The 19182-nt window shown below is 39.3% G+C and overlaps 2 protein-coding genes across 6 annotated transcripts in view; both read left to right on the top strand.

The window, feature by feature from the left end:
• LOC145467178 (uncharacterized) lies at positions 1–15356 on the top strand. Of its 5 annotated transcripts, XM_081450730.1 has the most exons (12): positions 1–839; positions 1022–1069; positions 1660–1730; positions 4595–7122; positions 8590–8671; positions 10551–10700; positions 11480–11578; positions 12370–12483; positions 13057–13155; positions 13737–13838; positions 14137–14241; positions 15005–15356. In XM_081450730.1, exons 4-12 carry the CDS (start codon positions 4652–4654, stop codon positions 15035–15037), a joined length of 3255 nt encoding a protein of 1084 aa, XP_081306856.1. In that variant the 5' UTR covers positions 1–839; positions 1022–1069; positions 1660–1730; positions 4595–4651; the 3' UTR covers positions 15038–15356. The 5 variants fall into 5 exon arrangements, with proteins under 5 accessions (XP_081306856.1, XP_081306857.1, XP_081306858.1 ...); XM_081450731.1 differs by lacking the exon at positions 1–839 and having other exon boundaries at positions 878–1069; XM_081450732.1 differs by lacking the exons at positions 1–839; positions 1022–1069 and adding an exon at positions 1096–1552.
• LOC145467181 (ectonucleotide pyrophosphatase/phosphodiesterase family member 3-like) overlaps positions 15354–19182 on the top strand; it is a 25454-nt gene continuing 21625 nt past the window's right edge. Inside the window, exon 1 of the mRNA XM_081450736.1 lies at positions 15354–17450. Within this exon, the coding sequence (XP_081306862.1) occupies positions 17283–17450 (168 nt within the window). The 5' untranslated portion in view covers positions 15354–17282. The remainder of the gene's footprint in view (positions 17451–19182) is intronic.

Consider the following 19182-nt stretch of genomic DNA (forward strand, 5'->3'; position numbering starts at 1 on the left):
ATAATACTGACAAGTACTCGGAAGGAAAAAGAGGGCCTTAGTTGAGGAAGGGACATAACTTCTCCCCCCGTCTGATATTGAATCTACGTCCAATGTTAGAAGACAGGAGCTTTTCATTCGGGGTACTACGTACCACATCGGCTGAAAAGCAAGGAACGAAAAAGAACAGTAGTGGCGTAAAACTTTGACCACGAGGATAACACATGCTCCACGAGGGGTGGCCAAGTAGGTAATGCGGAAACAAGTACTTACAGTGTTGTACATTGAACGAGGAAGTTAGCTCCAATTGCAAAGTCATCTCAGATCATATAATTGAAGAAAACAATATACATGCATTTTGTGACTCTTGACAACAGCCAATAGCGAGCTAAATTCGGTAATAGGGCTTCCCCCGGAGAATATTTCTCTCGATTTTTTTAGTTAAATCATGCATGGTTTTATCATACTTTCCAAATTCATAACTTGGCTTACAGTTAGGCTAAATGGGTGAAATAATTATATTACTTGAGATCTTCCTGGTAAAATAGGATAAACAGCTCAAAACTAGCATAAATCCCTCTTCACGTGCAAGGAGTACCCCCTCCCTCACCTCGCCTACGCTTCCCTACCCCTCTCCCACCCAAAAAAGGAGGCTATTTTGAGCGCCAATCGGACTCGTTCACGGGTCGGTGCACTCGCATCCGACCGCGCCGTGCCGAAATAAACCCCCGTTCGGGGGTCATTCATTTTGAAAGCTGCTCTTCGCGCGAAGAGAATTCAGCATAAGCACTTGTAAACAACTCTGTCCTTTACAAAGCCGAGAGATCAAGACCACCTGGACACAGAGGAATCTCAAATCGGTAAGCTTATGTTTAATTGATCTTTGACTCATTCAACAGGCTTATTTCAATGTGTACATTGCCCATTTAGAGGAGCTTAGCTGGCGCTATGAAGCATTCTTTTCCATAGTTGTTACGCAGTCAAATGAACCTCTGCTATGTTAATAATGCACGCTGAAATTAATTTATTTTCCCCGCTCTAGCCTTCGCTGTTTATCAGAGCTCTGTACAAGCCTGTGGCGCCAGAGAAGGTGAGTATATTGGCAGAAAATAAACGCTGATTAATATATAATATTTTTCAAAACGTTCAATATTGCAGAAGCATATCGTTACTCTAGCAATTACTGCTGTAGTCAATTACGGGCGGTAGTTTGCAATTTGAGTTAATGGTTCGTGGCGATGGTGAGATAATGATTTCCCTTTGTACGGCGCTAGTTTCGTTTGATTATGAAAAATATTCTCGAAGATCTTTTGTCATGTAAAGCCAGACAAATCTGTGCGCTAGTGCGCAACATTTAAGTACATGATCGAAGGCCAAGTTTGAATTAATTCGAGTATCAAGGGTTTTCGTGCGGCATAGTATCACGCAAATCTCGACATCAACAGACGGTCTCAAGCTTGATCGGTTTTTGGATTTTTGAGGTTAGACAAAAGGAAGTAGAGGCTTAAATTCGTAGCAGTTGTTGTTTTCACAGCCAAAGTGTTCGGATTACATTTCCTGTGAAATTGAAGCTGTAAGCATAGCACCCGCTTGATATGACGAACTTGACATATTATATATATTGGAATGGCGCTTATGTCGTTATCAGCTGATCTATTTTTCTTTGCGTTTACTGTTCAGTAAAGAAATCTTTGCGATTTGCATCACATTCATTCACAAGATCACGGAGAAGTGACTACTTAGAAGAGTCGGTACGTACTTTGTTGTTTGTCCTTTTGTCCTTGTTCTAGGTAGCTATTGTCCAATGATAAAGAACATTTGTAACTGTTTATGCTTTTCATAATGCGTACTTTATGAATTATGTCCTCTCAGCTTGGCGATTTCGTTTTTATCACGTTATGTTTAGTTTATGATTTGGTCTCCCATCGGAGTATTGCTTGATAATTAGCAGCTCTATATGCGGTCCACAGCGACACCATGTTATGATTTAAACAAAATCCCATACGCGCATGGGGCGCGCAAACTATCAGGCGCAATTGACTGAAAATAATACAAATGACACTTGCTCTTACAGCCAAAGATGAACGACATTTGAAAAGATCTCCAGAATTTCAAAAGAGTAATTGCTTTCTTTAACAGTTTAGCTCTAGGTTCTTTGTGCGCGCAATCTTTTGTACCAGCACACAAGGTATTTGGATGGTGAATATATTCAGATTCTGTAGGAGTACAGCAACAGTGTTTTATGAATTGTTCCTCAGTTTTATTGTCGAACATGAATTTCGTCTTGAGAAGAATTTCGCACAATTTGTTTCTTCGCATCGCGTAATTACAGTACAGAGCCAAGAGCGACATCATTTGGATCTGTTGGATCGAGATAACCTCGCGTGAATCATAAGATGAAAATATGCACATACGTGCTAATATGCCTTGTAGAGATTGTACTTTCTGTTTATGTTGTCAATCAAGGCATCAACGTTATTTCGTGCAGCCTGCGTGTTTGAGAAACTGTGGCTCTATGCTGCAATAAATTCACAAATTTCCTCATTCAGTTGTCTTTTGGAGCTTAGTTAGGGTCTTGTGTTGTACTGTACACCTTTGAGATGAAATATTGCGTTACATCCTCTTACAATTTTATGCACCCCTGCGTGGACCGAGTTAGTGTCAAAGAATGTTTACTGTAGTAAGGAGTGGATATAGAACGTGAGCAGACACAATACATAGCACAGTCTATAGATAAAGAAAGAACAGTATAGCACATCAGACATCATGACATAATCAGTACAATGTAACTATATATCTTCTGCCAGCTTTCAGCTGTTTCTATGCGTGTCTGCATTGATTCAAAGCTCTCAAATTTCTTTCCAAATGGTGTCAAATGTGATCTGCGATCGACTCAGAAGACTTCAGAACATTTAGAGCTCAGGATGGTGGCGTAAATAACGCAAATTGTGGCTAACTGTGAGTTTAAACCATAGACATACTAATTAACATAAGCAGTTGTTGCTCATTGATGTTAATCCTGTGAAATTCAAAGGCGATAAATGCTGCTATTTGGCCGCTTTTGTAGCGTGCAGTCTCGCACTGCTAATTGCTTACAGCTGTTCACTAGTCAACGGGGTTTCTATTTAGCTTTTGATTCAAAGAACCCGACAAATTGTTCTTCTTGCCTAGTGGCCTTACGCATTTCTTATATTTCATGTACAGATGCGAAGCACCATGTGGATTTAATGGGATTTTCTGGCAGTGGGGCGAATGGCATTCCGAAATGTCATTAAGCAATCTTAATTATAGGGGTACTGGGTCAATCAAAAGGGTTGTCTCGACAAAAGGTTTTTCCACAATGCTCTCAGACTTGCCAAATAAAAAAGTACCCACAGGAAACCCATATCGGATTTTCTTTACATATTAGAGTCTAAATCTGGTATTTAGACATCTAAAATAACAATTATCTCGTTATGTAATTTCACATCTACTGATTTGTTTCCTGTGCAGTAGGTGTTTTTTCATATAATTATCACAACAAATGGTCCCTTTATGAACTCCATTTAATCATATCTTTCATCAGTTGCTTGAAATGCAAGAATTTGCCTTCTATATCGCTGTTTCTTTGGTGTATGAATAACATCTTTATGTTACAGTAGCTATAATTGCGTACCTACATTAATGCAGTGGCTTTCTAATGCCGTGTGCATTAAAAAAATAATAAAAATGGTTTTAATAGTCTTTAGAGTACTCATGCTTTAGATTCTTGCAGTTTATTAATAGCTAATGCATTGTAAATCTTCTTCGAACCATGTATGGTCTTTGATCACTTTAGCAAGGTAGTAATTAGCATAAAGTTTGTCAATTTCAAGTGTCATATGCAGGTCATTGAATGAAAGTTATGCTTATGCTGTGTTTGACATGCATAATGAATGTTTTTCTAAGTTGTTTTTTTTCTGCATATTGCCTGAGCACAATGAAAAGAATGTTACTATTTACATGTATAAAGTACAGTTACCTGCATACAATATTATAATACAGGCAATTAATTTTGATCACTCTTACTTCATGAATAATAACAAGGTGAAGACTTTCTACTCACTATTTTGCACACTCGTCTATGCATAAAACAGAGGACATATATACAGTAGCTCGCCTTTTATAATGTACTTTGAAAACACAGGAATGTAAATAGTTGGTAGATGTACATTGTTGTCCCATCGAATAGTATAAATATGTTATACAGGAGACAAAGTAGTACTCACTTCAAGAATGACTATATATCCCATCTTAAATTATTTTTAACTATCATTATGTGATGATGCAAATGGACAACAGAAAAAGCACTTGGAGCCCAATATTAGAGCTAATTCTTGGAATCATTGAATTGAATACTTAATAAAATAATATTACCTTAACCCTTGTGTAATTATAAGCAGATGTATATAGCAAAGCTAATCCAAAAATTGTGCTTCTGTTTCAGTACTTTTTATCAATATAATTGAGCAAACTATTTAATTTATACATCAATTTACAAGTGTGACCTAATAATTATTGTTTTCAGTTGTTTTTAGTAAGGCAATGTCAAGTGTATCATCCTCTTACATTTTAATTCTTCTTTTGCCAATTATAGGGCATTCATGGTATTGAAGGAGAGAGACCTTTAACTTCTCTTCTTTTGCTATAATTAATGGCAATGTCAAAGCCATTCTATCTCAAGGGTGGACCAAACAGATCAAGGCCTTCGTCACTAAGTTCTGATCCTGAGGAAAGTGCCTTCTCTCTACATGGTATCCAAGCTTATGAACTTGAACTGGAGAGTGTATCTGACAGCGATGGCAGTAGCTGCAAGAACATGGCAGACATTAATGGCAGTCCATGCTCTTCAACACCTAGAAGTCTTTCCCCACTCAGCTCCCTGAGTAGTGGAGATGGTCACCACACCACCAGCCATGCATTTGATTTTCCCAGTGAACCCTTCAGTGTTCCTCGATACATCAATGTGCACTCCCCTGTTTTGAGACCAAGTACCTCCCTCTTGGAAGTGTCAATTGCCAGCTTACCACCAGAGTCTGAATTGAAGCAGTCACTTTTGAAAATCCGTGAACAGATGGCTTTGAGTCTTGCACGACTGAAAGAGTTAGAGGAACAGGTGCGGAATGTGCCAACTTTGCAAGTTCGCATATCTGTACTCCAAGAAGAGAAAAGGCAACTTATTAAGCAGCTGCAATCCAAAGGTTCTCGAAAGAGAAGCCGATCCCTGGGGCCTTCATCCGGTGACTACTCAGTATACAATGGGCATTCCAAGGGATCAAAGAGTGACACTGAAAATGATGGTGAAGATGACTATACTCTCATCAAGAAAAGACTCAGAGTCAAGTTGAATTCTGTTGCCGTTGGAGATTACTCAGTAAACGATCCTTGCACTTGTTGTACCACAACGATTCGAACAACCAAAAAGACCCCTGTGAAGTCTGTATGTGTAGGAACAGAATCTGTAACTGCACTAAATAGTGTGTCACCAACAACACAGCCAATGAGACAAAAAGTCCAAACTAGATCTATTGGTGTTGGAATGATGAGGTCCTTCACAAGAGATGTAGGTGTTGGGGAAGGAAAACCACTCATCTACACAGAAAACCGTGGAACTCAAGCTTCAGCAGAAATGGTGAATTCTGGCTGTGATGCTCCTTCTGTTGCTGTTACTAAAGATGCAGCTGTTATGGCACAGCCTGACTTACGCTCAAAAGGAGTCACTGCAGATCTTCAAAGTGCAGGCCACAGTAGCCTTTATGAGGAAACAAAAGTACAGTCATCACAAGCAAAAGTTAGCATTGGAGTTCAGACAGGTGGAGGTTCAGGGGTCTCATTGGTTTCAATTGGGGTGGGTATTTGCACCATTGATGATGAACCAGCATGCAGAAGATGTTCAAACAGAAAGTCTCGAGCCATAGTAAAAACTGTGGATGAGATCATGGCCAATCGTATTGACATCCCACTCTGCAAATCTGTTGGCGTTGGTGACATGAGTCTTGAAGAAAACTATCTTTGCGATCGTTGCAGCAATCTTGAAACAAGAACAGTTGGTGTTGGGGAAAAGATTGAGCTGAGAAATGTTGCTCTTGGAGATTTCAGTGTTTCTGAGGACTACCTCTGTGATCGATGTAGTAACATAAAGACAAGAACTGTGGGCTGTGGTGTTGATCAAAGTTTTACTAAGGACACTGGTTCTGGAGAGGACAAAATCAATGACAAGATGTTGTGTGACCACTGTTCAAATTTACAGACAGCATCTATTGGAACAGGTGATTTTAAAGTGGAGGAGGACATTTTTGTCTGTAAACTTTGTAGCTCCAACTCAGAAAATAAAATAGAGACTCCTATGACTGCAGAAGAGACAGTAGAATTGGAATCATCTGTTCCTAGCAGCCATCTTGCAGCTGAGGACAACAGTGCAGAGAGAAAGATGCCTGTAAGGAATAGAACCTTTAAAAAAGAGGCATGTACTACACGCACAATTGGTGTCGGTAGTTGTGGTATCATGGATTCTTTCTGTACTAAATGTGACAATTTGCACACCAGATCTATTGGTGTTGGCAATGGTAATGTTTCAGTTGATGTGATTTGTGACAGATGCTCCCATAAGAAAACAAAGTCTGTTGGAACAAGCAGTGACATCATAGAAACAAGGACACTTGGTGTCAGTGAGTGTTGCATAACAGATAACTACTGCGACAGATGCATGAATATCAGAACTCAGACTGTTGCCATTGGAGACTGCTGTGTGACAGACAGCTATTGTGAACGTTGTTTTAATGTCCAGATGCATTCCATTGGTGTTGGAGACTTTGATGTTAACATCGACGATAACCCACCAGTTATACAAGCTAACCTTGTTTCTGTTGATAACAATACTAAATTTGACTCAAACATGAACTTGAAAACACATGGGACCATTACCAGTCAAAACGTAGTTAGACACACACAGTCTAAGCAACACAGTATTTATTCTAATGATGGCATTAAAAAGGCACATATGCACAGCAAGGAGAGTGAACTTAATGAATCTGATGGAAGCATCGACAATGATAACCCCAGCAGTGACAGTGCAAGTCAAACCAGTGAAGTCATGGATACTGCTCAGTCTCCAGAACGCATTAGGTATGGATCCTTCATAAAGCTATAATATACAACATTCTAAATTTGGAAAGTACTTTGTCACAGGATCCTTAGATTTGTACATGTATGTACAAGTTTTCACTTAGAGTGCATTATGTGCATATATTCTGTATAATTGGTGCATGTATATCCCCATATAAGACAGATTATTGCCACTATGAATGTTTCTTTTTTTACAAAGTAACATTACAAAAAATGAAGTTTTCTGTAATGCAAAATTATTTTATTAACGATTATTGAAATTTTTTGTTAAATACCAAAATAAGATAATTTCCTACGTAAATGATATCAAAAATTTTGAATCACAAATATTTTTTCCTTTGTTTTTACAATGTTCAAGTTGCTCTATGATACTGTAGTTGTGAAACAGTGTGCAGCTCAATTTACCTGAATGAGGTCCATTCACCTGTGTTTTTGCAGTGAAATAAAAATGGCTTAAAATGTTGTCCGAACTTAAAGGATGAGAGCTTATGTGTGCTAGCTAAGCATTAGTCCTATCATTATTATTATTATCATAATTGAATATTATTTGGTCATTTGTGAGTAACATCTAGGTTAATAATATTTTCCTGAGGTGACGGTTTTGTAAAAAGAAATAGTTCCAGCCATTGAACTATTGAAATAAAATGAGTAACTATACGTTTTGGTTTACTGTGATCACATTGTTGTCACAACTGAGGAAGCATGCTTTCACATTCACTTTCAACTGACACTTTTCAAAACTGTTTCCAGTAATCATGCCTTCACATTTTTCATTTCTTTTATCAGTTATCTTCTTTCACATCAGTCTTAAGTTAAAGCACTTGAGGAGCAATATTGATATCCTCAAATATTCAAAATACTGAGCATGTTTATATCCCGTGGGAGACTGAGAGCACATTAATAGTGATCAAATAGATTGTTATCATGCATTTCACAATGACACCACACTGAGTTCCACTCATCTTTTTGTTTTTAAGTACCCATCAATTGATATAAGTTGCTAATGCTTCCTAATACCTGATATTGGAACTTAAAATATATTTCTTAAGAGGTATCTTTTTAATCTACTAATTGATGCATGGAAAGGGGAGTGACATTTCCCTTAAATGGTAATCTGTTAACCCCCTCCCATATTTCTAAGTCCAATACTTTCTTTTATATCAGCTTCTCTGCCCTTTGCAATACAACTCCTTCTGTTTGCTAACCTCTCCCTACCCTCCCCTCTCCCCATGTATTTGTGACCTTCAAAACTTCTAATCTTTTATTAATCCTATAATTAGCTGCCCAACCTGTCAAGCCCTATATAGTTATCTTAAGCATCTAGTACCCAATTAAATAACTTCAACTAATTAGTAATAATGTACTTTGTGTATTTTTCTTTTTCTGTTGTACATACATGTACCAAAAGATGTTTAAATTGTTGTTGTAATTATTGAAGACTGATGTATAGATTATGTATTTTTGCAGAATTACTGATGAAGTTGTTGTGGCATGCAAACTCTTGAATGGCCATCTTTACAAAGGAAAAGAAATTGGAAGGGAACAAATGGTATCGTATCTAGCTTTGTGTAATCCTCTTTTCATTGTCCACTAAATAGGACCACAATCACGGAGGTAATTAAGGACTGGGTTTACAGTCAGAACGTGCAGTCAGAATTTACTCTATATATACATAAACTTTGATTTGTGTACTCAAATCTACTTGTAAGTCTACTCAAGTCTACATCAATCATGTGGTGTACAAGTTGACCAAAATAGCATTGGTAGTGCAGTGATTTTACTAAACCTGTGAATAATTCTGTTGTAATATAAATGTTCTCTATTGTTATCTTGATCTTTTGTTTTCTTTGTTCAAGTTTGTCTCTAATGGCCAACTGACTGTATAAAGAAATAGGAGAAATGCTTGTTTGGAAAGAAAACACTTTGTGGTCCTTTGTGACTCATTCAGTAAATTAAAGCTTCAAGCTTGTGCAATAACGTGAAACTGCCATACATTTTTCGTAAAAAATAACGTCTAAGCAGCTTAGGGACTCTACAATAACACAACAATCTGCAAGAAATTAAGCTTAGTTATATCTTCAATTTTGCTGTGGTATCAACTATAATCTGTCTTGGGAAAGGTCAAGAAATGTTTCATCTTCTATTTTGAAAGCTGACAGAAGCTTACCTTTTGGAATTAGCGGCCTTCAAGCATGGATGCAGTTGAGTTCTCGATCGTTCCTTCTTTCTTGTTTTGCCTCTTAGGGCAACAAATAACTGTGCAAAAAGTAACGCAAGGATCGCTCAATATACTTACTTTCGTGTTTGCAGGCATGTAATAACGCATGCTCGGTAGCCGCGTGCAAAGCTGCATGCGAGAAAACAGGCGGGAAAACTTACGAGATTCCACTCTCTCTGCTACTTTCCAATTACATTTAAAAATTGTAATAATTTATTAACCCTTTTTTGGCCTAGATACAAATATTTATCTATTTTTGGAGATATTTCAGAAACTTCCTGAATATTTTGAAAAATTCTAGATATTTATAAAAAAAAAAGTGTAAGTTTAGGGATATTTAGAATTTTTGTTGAGGAACCACCTAGCCTTTTTTTTCCCACTAGTTTCTTGGGGTTACATTTTTTTGCTCGATTCAGAAGTAATCTGATTAAGCTGTCGGCAACTGAATGATGTGTCCTACGTTTGTTATAGCGTGAACAACAGGTTTTAAGTTCTAGTGTGTAACAAATATCAGGAAACTGAATGATAAAGCCACAGTAATCGAAATTTCCTTTCCTGTCGAGTCAAACTTGTAATATTCGTTGCAATATATAACAAAACGAACTCGAGATAAGTGAAAAATGTGGGATATTAAGTGGTTTTGGTGGGTTATCACGATTTTTTTTCGGATTTAAATTCCGGAAGGAGGTTCGTGGGTTTTGAAAGTCGTACTCGATGTCATTCATGGTCCAATCCGAAGGCCCCTGTTTATTTCGTGTTGAGGCGGAAACGAGCTCAAAGCGCGTTGAGCTGAAACGACGCGAGGAAGGAACTAATAAGAAAGCTAGAATTGAAGTCAAAGTGCCGTTCAGGACATTGAGCAATACAGCACGTTTGCTCACTGAATGTTTATTTAGGCAAATATGTTTATTTTCAAAAATTAATGAAATTAATAAACGACGTTTCGTCATGGCAGGATGTCATTGCATATTTTTTGTGTTGAAAATATTCCCTCGAGCTTTAAATATGTTTATGTAGGCAATATGTTTGGCTTGATGCAGTCCAGGTAACCGGTGATCGGGCGGTTTTTTTTCTTAGTATTTTTTCATCCTTCCCCAGAATGAGATGTAGAGAAGGAGGGTATGATCCCAGGACAGTCCAGGCCGTGATCTTTTCATTTTTCTCTTAATTCTTCGATAAGAAGTAACAATTTTCTTTTTTTGTGTTTTAGATTTCGTGCATGAGTACAGTGGAAAACAACTGGTTTCGCTGCGTTAGCGCAAGAGAGTGTGACCCCGAGATAGTCAAAGGCCTCCTGAAAATATTCAAGAATCAAATTCACATGCTTTTGGAAACCATCATCAATCTTGTGGACAGCAATGTAGGTGAATTTAATTCCTCTATCAAGCAAACAAGAGGTTATTTGATTTTAGATTTAATTTTATGTCTCATGAATAAAGGAGGTAAGGGTGGAGTCGAAAAGAGGACGGGGCCTTTTAGATATTTTCGAGTCGCACGGTCATGATTTGTTACACAAATAAGTGAAATGAGGAAAACTCCTGGTTGGATAGAGGGAGGAGGCGGGGTTAGTAGAATAAGGGAGGGGTGCTACTCTCCTCTTCCTCCGCTACTTTCCTCCGCAGACTCTCCTCTCTCCTCCTCAAGCACGAGCCAAATAACGACTGGGTGGGCGGTGGAGGGGGGAGGGGGGGGGGGAGGAGAGAGGAGAGGCCAGGGTTGAAATACATTTTTGTCCTTGAAAGGCGGCGCATGTGAGAAGGGGACTGTAATAAAGAGTGGACTAAATAGAGAAAAACGTTGTTAAAGAAATAGAAAACTCTTTCCGTGTTTTTATCGCGGCGATTGGACGTCTGGCAGAACGAGAAATGCTGTGGGAACACGAGCCGATAGGCAAGTGTTTACACAGATTTTAGAAAACAGCCTAAAGAAAATAACGACCAATGAACGTGACTACTGCAACTTTTGTATGTTTCTACCGAGTTACAGAAACACGATTTTCAGCTAACGAGCGCGTGTATTTTCTTTGACTATTTTCTAAAACAGTTTGTATATTTGGGTATATTTGCGTTACATTAGGTAACGCTTCTCTGGGTCTGGCGTTACATAGTTCGCTGATCTTGTCCTTGTCATGTCTCGCAGGGAAACAATGCTTTGCATTACGCGGTTTCGTTTAGAAACTGGAAACTGGTCGATGTTTTGCTGGACACAGGACTAATGAACTTAAACTTGCCAAACAAGGTACAGTTTACATACCAATATGTGTTGTTTTCCTACCATTTTAGAACAACAAGAACATAGTTTAAGTATGGGAACATCCAGTAAAATAATTCCTGTGTAAGCTCTGCGCTTTCAGTTACGTTCGCAGCATAAAATTGGACGCCAGATAGATGTATAAAGGAAAAGAAGAAAAATAGTTTAAATTGTCCAAGATCGTGGGCTATAGACTATGTTCCTTGGTCTTAATCAGTCTTGGTCTTTTTGGTCTATTCTCAACCCTTTATGATTTTTGTCTACCCTAATTTCTATGGCAAGAAGTGATTTCGCTGACCATTTTAAAGTAGTAGGGCTAAAAATCCGGCCGAGAGTGGTCTGGTCCGGAATGAGTGTTGCGCTTTATAGTTAAAAAGATGTCAGATCAGACGTCAGACATGCGCACAAAAGGTATAAACGTGATGTGAATAATTTCAACGCCATGACTAAGCACTGTGAGTGGGAAGCGAACGTTAGGGGTCTCTGTTCCGTCGTTTTCTTACTTTCAAGTGGTGAAATTCATAAACTATCCATGTCATCTGGATCTCTAAAAAATCGACCCGAGCAAAAAAGTGATAGGGCTATAGGGCTATAGCTCTACAAGCTCCCTCCCCCCCTTTCTCCCCTGTCCCTGAAACGATGGTAGTTAAAGGTAGAATCAATTTCCAAAGCATTCCCTATAGTTCAGAAATTTCATTTTTTTCTGTCCTGTGATCTTGCGCTATTTAATGGCAGAATTATAATGGTAAGGTGAATGATGACACTATGAATAATTGTAGGCTGGATATACGCCGATAATGATGGCGGCGCTAGCTGGAGTCGTGAAGGAAGATGACAAGGACATTGCCAGGAAAATGTTTAGAGCAGGAGACATAAACAAGCAAGTTGATGAAGTAAGTAAACGAAGACTATACTGGCACACGGGTGGAGAGGGGTTACACCCAGAAAAATTGGGTGGGAGTGTGCGGCTCGCTTCCCAAAACCCTTACGCTATTTAAGACCAAACTTTGCGATTTTCCCTACCCTTTTTATGACCTAACCAAAAATTCGACACCCGATTTATGACCTGACCCTTTAATCGATACCCTGTTTCAGACCTGTCTTATCAGTAATTTCTTCTCTGGCTCAGACCGATGTTAAAGGCATTGTGAATGGCTTTTGTTGATGGCCTTATCGATAATGACGAAAAAGTAGCTTCTTCTAAAAACACATACCCAATTCAAGACTAGAGTGCAAAACCAATGCCCTATCTGAGACCAAAATGGCCAAAATCGTTACCCTATTTGTGACCAAAAGGACTAAAAGGACCATACCCTTTGGGGCCGCATTTACATATATAGCCCATATGAGTACCTCTCCTCCCGGCTACTGACAGTAATTAAGAAATCTAACCGTCGTCTTTATTTAGGCAACACTTCAGTGCTTATAAGTGTTGATGGTTTCCACTTTTCCTTTAATATTATCAGACAGGTCAAAGTCCACTTATGTTGGCTGTCAGCCGAGGGAGAATGGAAATGGTCGAGCTTACTTTGGAGGCTGGGGCCGACATCAACGCAACAGATGAAGTAAGTCATGAAAAGTCTCGTATTTTTGACATCTCAATTTAGTTCGCATTCTCTGTAACCTACTTCCCAGCCTCATTCCATTCACTGGAGCCGTCGGACTGTTAAGGTGATGCCTCAGAAATAAAAGTTGCCGAACAATTTTTTTGAAAATTTCCGTGAATGTTCCCTACCAAGCACTGTTTCGAAAATTACAATAAAAAGGATAGGTCACCATGGTCTTAAGAGATGTGATGGGTCAATCTTACCACATTTACGCCTTTTTTTAAATTAACTTTACCACATTTATGCCTATCCACGCGCGTTATTTCATCAGCTCACGTTACATCTTGTGGTAGCTGAAAGCAAATTAAGGTTATTAAAATTATTATTTTATTAAAAACCCTGTGCTCAGAATGGGTTAGAATTTTAAGAGTTCAATTTTCCTTGCCCGCGACCCTCCCCCAATTTGCCTTACTTTCTTGTCGGTTTGCACAGTTTTGTTGTCGATTTTGTGTCTCTTAGATTGACTTTTGTTTTTGCTTGTTTGTTTGTTTGTTAAGTTTTTGTATACATCACTAATGCTGTGTTTTGCCTTCTTTTAGGATGGCTCAACAGCGCTGATGTGCGCATGCGAACATGGTCATCTGAACATTGCTAAGCGACTGCTGCTGGAGGCTAGCTGTGATGCATCCATTGAGGACAATGTAAGTTACATTCAAATCCGTCACGTGACATTTTCAAGATGCTTTTTAAGTCAAAGCTACTTATCGTATTGAGAGGAAGCTTTCTTCAGCCGATGGCCATCTTGGATTAAAACAAAACTAGCAAAGCCGTTAACAGGAAAAACTTGGCACTTGCCTCATTCATTTTTTTCGCTTTTGTTGTTGTTGTTATTGTGTTACGGCCCGGTACGTCTAATCAATTAACTTTTCCTACGCTTAATGACAAACGTCTTGTTGGTTATTTACTTATACATCTTTATTTGTTATTATTTTATAACAGGAGGGAAGCACTGCCCTATCCATTGCCATGCAGAGAAACTTTAAAGACTTAGCTCTCTTGATATACGGAAATGTTAGCTTTGACCCTATTGGGAAACCTCGGAAGGTATGTAAATGAACACAACGTTAACTTCTGGCTTTGTTGGGAAAAACAGTAAGTCAATACCTTCGTGGAACCTGTGTGGTATTCTCCTCCTCTAGTACGGAACCGATACGAAATTTCCAGCATCTAGAAAAAAAAATGTTGCAAACAAAGCTCGTTTGTCGAAACTTTGGTATTTGAGGGTTCCTGATGATTTCTGACAAATGAACTCTTGAGTACCCCTGACTGTAAGTAATTAGTCTTTCTTCGCAGACGTTAGTTATTTGTGACGTCAGGAAACGTTTCTCGGCGTGACGAACCACGGAGTAGACTAACTTAAAGCAATGTAGGGGGGAGGGGGCAACTTTTGCATCTGTAATAAGTGTTCGTATCTTACATGAAACTGCGGTAAAACCTCTCCCCAACGGCCACCCTGGAGACAGAGGAAAGTAGCCGCTGTCGAGAGGTGCCTGTTATGGGTAGAAAGGGGTGTAACACAATCAAAATATATCAATAAAACAGAAGCCAAACAAAACCAGAGGCCAACAACGCGCGGTACGGATCGCGTTACGTGACCATTTACAATACAAATTTGGGTTTTGTATACCCCGTTCGTCAGTCGTTGGTTAACTGGCCGTTGTCGAGAGGTTATTTTGGCAGCTAGGACAGGCTTTAGTGGCCGTTGCCGCTGTGGAGAGGGTAAAATAAGAGTGAATGTATGGAGTGGCCGCTAGTGGAGGTTCCACTGTAAATATCTTCTTGACATTTTCTCCTTTTTGTTTTTCAGAAAATTGCTGGTCTTCCCTGTAAAGCGTCGTGAACACAAGGCTGTGAACATGGTGCGATGTTCTTTTCCATTTTGTCACGCCAGAAACGTCCATGGGACTCATTTCTGATGCGTCCAGTAAAAAAGATTCTGTGCCTGAGATGTTAAACGTAACGTTTATGCGAACACAATGAAGTTCGAATCACAAACTATGGCAGATAGAGAAATACTTTCCCTCTATTAGCGTCTAGGAACATGCTTCTTCCGGGAAGAACTCAAAATTGAGATAGGGATATTTTCTATAGACTGTGACCAAGTCAAGTCATGTATCGTCTCTGAAGGTTCTTGAGGGAAGGGGTGGTGGGGGTTGGGGGGGGGGAGGGCTTGGGGCTATTACCTTCCCCCCTTTTTTTTATTTTTTGGCAATGTATTTAAGGGTTTTTGTGTGCTCCAGGTTTCTGTGGTCTGTTTTTTATCGGTAAAAGAAAATTAAAACCATATATATTTTATTTTCTCATAAGAGAGACATCTCTAGTAGGAGTGTTCTATAATTATTTAAAAGCGTTCATATATTTTTAAGAAGAAAACCCCAAAAAGCCTAGCTAATTGTGTATTTTATAAATGGCTGTAAAAATGTGCGTCGTAGGCTATTTATATCGCTGGCATCGTAAAGTACGGTCAGTTGCGATTATTATATGTGTCATATGATATCCGCTGTGTAGATTTTAGAAACTTAATGTAATTTTTTGGGTCTGAATTGTGTCGATTGTACAGTTTCCTTGATATTGTTAAGCTTTTGTTTTCTGTTGGTCAATAAGGGAACATGAAAATGGTAGGAGCAGGTTCGGCTTCTTGTTTACGTCGAAAATTGCTATTTCTGAATAAAGCGATCTGACATTGAGTTTTGGAGATTCGCATGGGTGAATCAGTTCTTTGATCATTATCTCTTAATATTTTTAAAATATAAGTATATTTGTTGTGAGGATCTGGCATGTCTCCGCAGGTTAGGAGGTAGTTAAAGGACCAGTGAAAACCATATATGTTGTGAAAGTCAAACGGCAGGCAGTTAGACAGAAATGCCAGTGGGCGGAGATGGCGACCAAGTGAGGAAAACGCATACAAATTGAGAACGAACGCACCTAAAAGCAGATGAATGGACAGACAGACAGATAGCTAGACAGGAAACACAAACAGACAATAAGCCAGTCAGCTAGCCAGACAGACAGACGGACAGACAAAAAAGATAGACAGACAGACAGATAATTTGAATTCATCTCAGAAATGTGATGCCTTCCAAATAAAAACACAAGCACGAATGGAACAAACCCCGTTTCGAGGTCTTTTCCTTTAGCTTTGAACTTAATTAAGAGTTAACCTTGCAGTTTCTTCTCAACAGTAACATTACGGCGGTGGGGGGGGGGGGGGGCAGCGATAGAGGCGTTTAGGGAAGGGAAAGACGAGATATTAAAATTCCTCACAGTAGTGACATAACATGAACTCTGAAAGTCCAGCTAGGTGTGGTTTCACAAGTCAATAAACAAGAATGAAATGTTTTTGTGCGATTGGAGTGATAGCTTCAAGGGCAATTTCCTTCAAGGGACTTTTACAAAATTGGAGCGATTCTCTTCGACTGGGCAGCAATGACATGATCCAGGTAGAAGCGTTAAAGGCGGATATAAATTCTTTGGTGATAATTTTCTTCCGCGAAAGAATGAAAGTGACAACATATAGTTAACGTCAAAATATACTGACTTGAAAAGGGAAGCAGCCTTCTTTAAACATCTTAATTTATCCCGTTCATACTAATTGGTCTGTGGTATTTTAGCGTAATATTTTCATATTTGTTTGTGTTTCGCGGGTTAATCCTTAATGATTCTTATTTTTTCCATCACTCATTGTTAAAGTGTTTATTGCTCATTTTCAATTGGTATTGTAAACTGACGATGGATGATGTTTCATCCGAAATATGTGTTTTAATGAATATGAACTTAAATAAGATAAGAACTCTTAATGGTAAATTCCAAAAGAAACATGCCCAGAGTCATACGTCTGGGCTTACATACTTCAATACATCGTGTGGTTTGTGAAAGCAATATCGTACTTTGTGTCTTGGTAATAATAAAATCAAAATGATAATATAAATGCCTGGTCAAAAAATATATATATATATATATATTTTAGCCTGAGAATGTGAGCCCCGCGCCAATGGACAAAACATTTCGGGTTTTTCGAGCAAACGCAATGCGTGACAACATCTCGCTGAAAGCGTGACTCATGTCAACCAATCAGCCGGCGAGGTATGGTACAGTTAATTCATGCTAGAGCAATTCGGGAAGTCGAACAGAAGTTAGGCCAGTTGTTGCCGCTGCCGTTTTTTCACCTGGCCATGGGATCTAAAGCAATTCTGACCCCCGAACTTGACGACGAGGAAGAGAAATGGAGGGTAGAAATCGATCACTCCTCAAAGGTTAGTTAGACAACGTAGGGTTCGGCAAATAATTTAAAGTCTTTCGGTTACGGTTTTCTGAAATAAAACACACGTACAACGTTCATGCATTTCGCGACCTATCATGTGAGTAGTTGGTTTCTCGTACGCCGAACACTACAAGGATCTTAGCAACAAAAAGATGAACGCTTTCTGTAAATTGGAGGGCATAAAATTTACACTACAATGTAGCTTACTTATTGATAATATAGATGCCACAATGCCATTGTTTAACATTCATTAGCGATCTGTTTACATGTGTTTGCTTCTACTTTTGCGAGATAGTAAGGCTACTATGTCACTGCAAGTACTTGGCGAAAATATGTCTGTGCTGATTCTTCGTTACGGTCTTGCTGTCTCTGAGATATTTAATTTAGTCAGGAGCCATAACCAAAATTCCGACAGACATAAACATATTGAGTTGTGGGCCAAAAGCATCAAACATTTCGGGAATTTCGGATGCCATTTCCCCGCGCTATATCCGCAAGAATCCTCGCAGCATATACGCGCGTGTGCCGCACACGATGGTACAAAATTGTCCCATATCATAGGGACAGAGCCAATACTAGAAATGGCGCGCGCTTACGGTCTCCGTCCCCGATTGTGGCTCCTGATTTAGTCCAATGATTGCATGATGCAGGTTATTCGAATACATGGAGTAGTCTAAAATCTAGCCTAGAATTGAGTCTAGAAAGTTCGCATGGGTATGCTTAACGTTAAATTACATCCTTTAAGTCGCTAACAGCCTTCGATCGAGCTCAGAGTTAAGACATTCAATTCAAACTGCCTGTTCTCCCCTTACATCCATGTCACCTGTTGGGTGCTGTGAGTAACGCAATACAGTTATTGGGGTCACGCGGGACTGCAGAGTTCTGATGACATGCGATGCAGGAAGGGAGGGCTGGTGGATATGATCGCGGCTTAAGCTCAGAAGAGTTTTTGACTTCTGACTTTGACATAAAACGTTTGTTTGACAAGATCGTAGAGATTATCCTATTGGGCGATAACTCAGTAAACTGTAGCATGGAAAAGGCGAGTGAAACGGCAACTGAGGAGGGGGGAGGGGGCAATCGGAAGGCGTGCAAAAGGAAAAAATAGCAAACCCCTCCCCCCCCCCCGCCCCACCACCACCACCACCACCACCACCCGTTCTCGCTTCCGCTTTCGCGCTCGTGTCCAGCTTTCTCGCGATTCTTCGACTTTCTACACTTTCTACTTTGCCATTGTGGTTTTCTTAAACGCCCTAATCTCTTGCTGAGTACAGCTAAAGAGCTGCTTTCTGGCTTCTGTAGGTGGTTATAAAAGAAATTATTTAAGTGCTGTGTAAGGCGGAGTCCTCGTTTGGATAGGAAGAATAGTAGCTCAGTCATGGTATTTTGAGTTATTTTAGCCATTTAGAAAAGTAAATTGAAGGAAAGAAAAACACAGAGGAGGTAATAATAAACCGTAAAGGAACAAGGGTGGTTTAGAATGGACAAAATTAATACGGATTGCAAACGAAGAACTTGAAAACTTTAGGCTAAAATTTTCAAGAAGTGTAGACCGTGACCGACGTAGCTCCTTTAAAAAGTTAGCCTCAGTATTAGCCTCCTTCCCCCCGCCCCCGTTGTTCTCATTATCTTTTCTTTTGTAAAGCCTCATACTCGGGCTATTGGAACAATTATTGGAAAGTCGGTAGACTAAGGAATCAACGAACGAGGTATCGCTCAATCGA

This window comes from Orbicella franksi, chromosome 14, assembly GCF_964199315.1.
Source record: "Orbicella franksi chromosome 14, jaOrbFran1.1, whole genome shotgun sequence".
Lineage (NCBI taxonomy): Eukaryota > Metazoa > Cnidaria > Anthozoa > Scleractinia > Merulinidae > Orbicella > Orbicella franksi.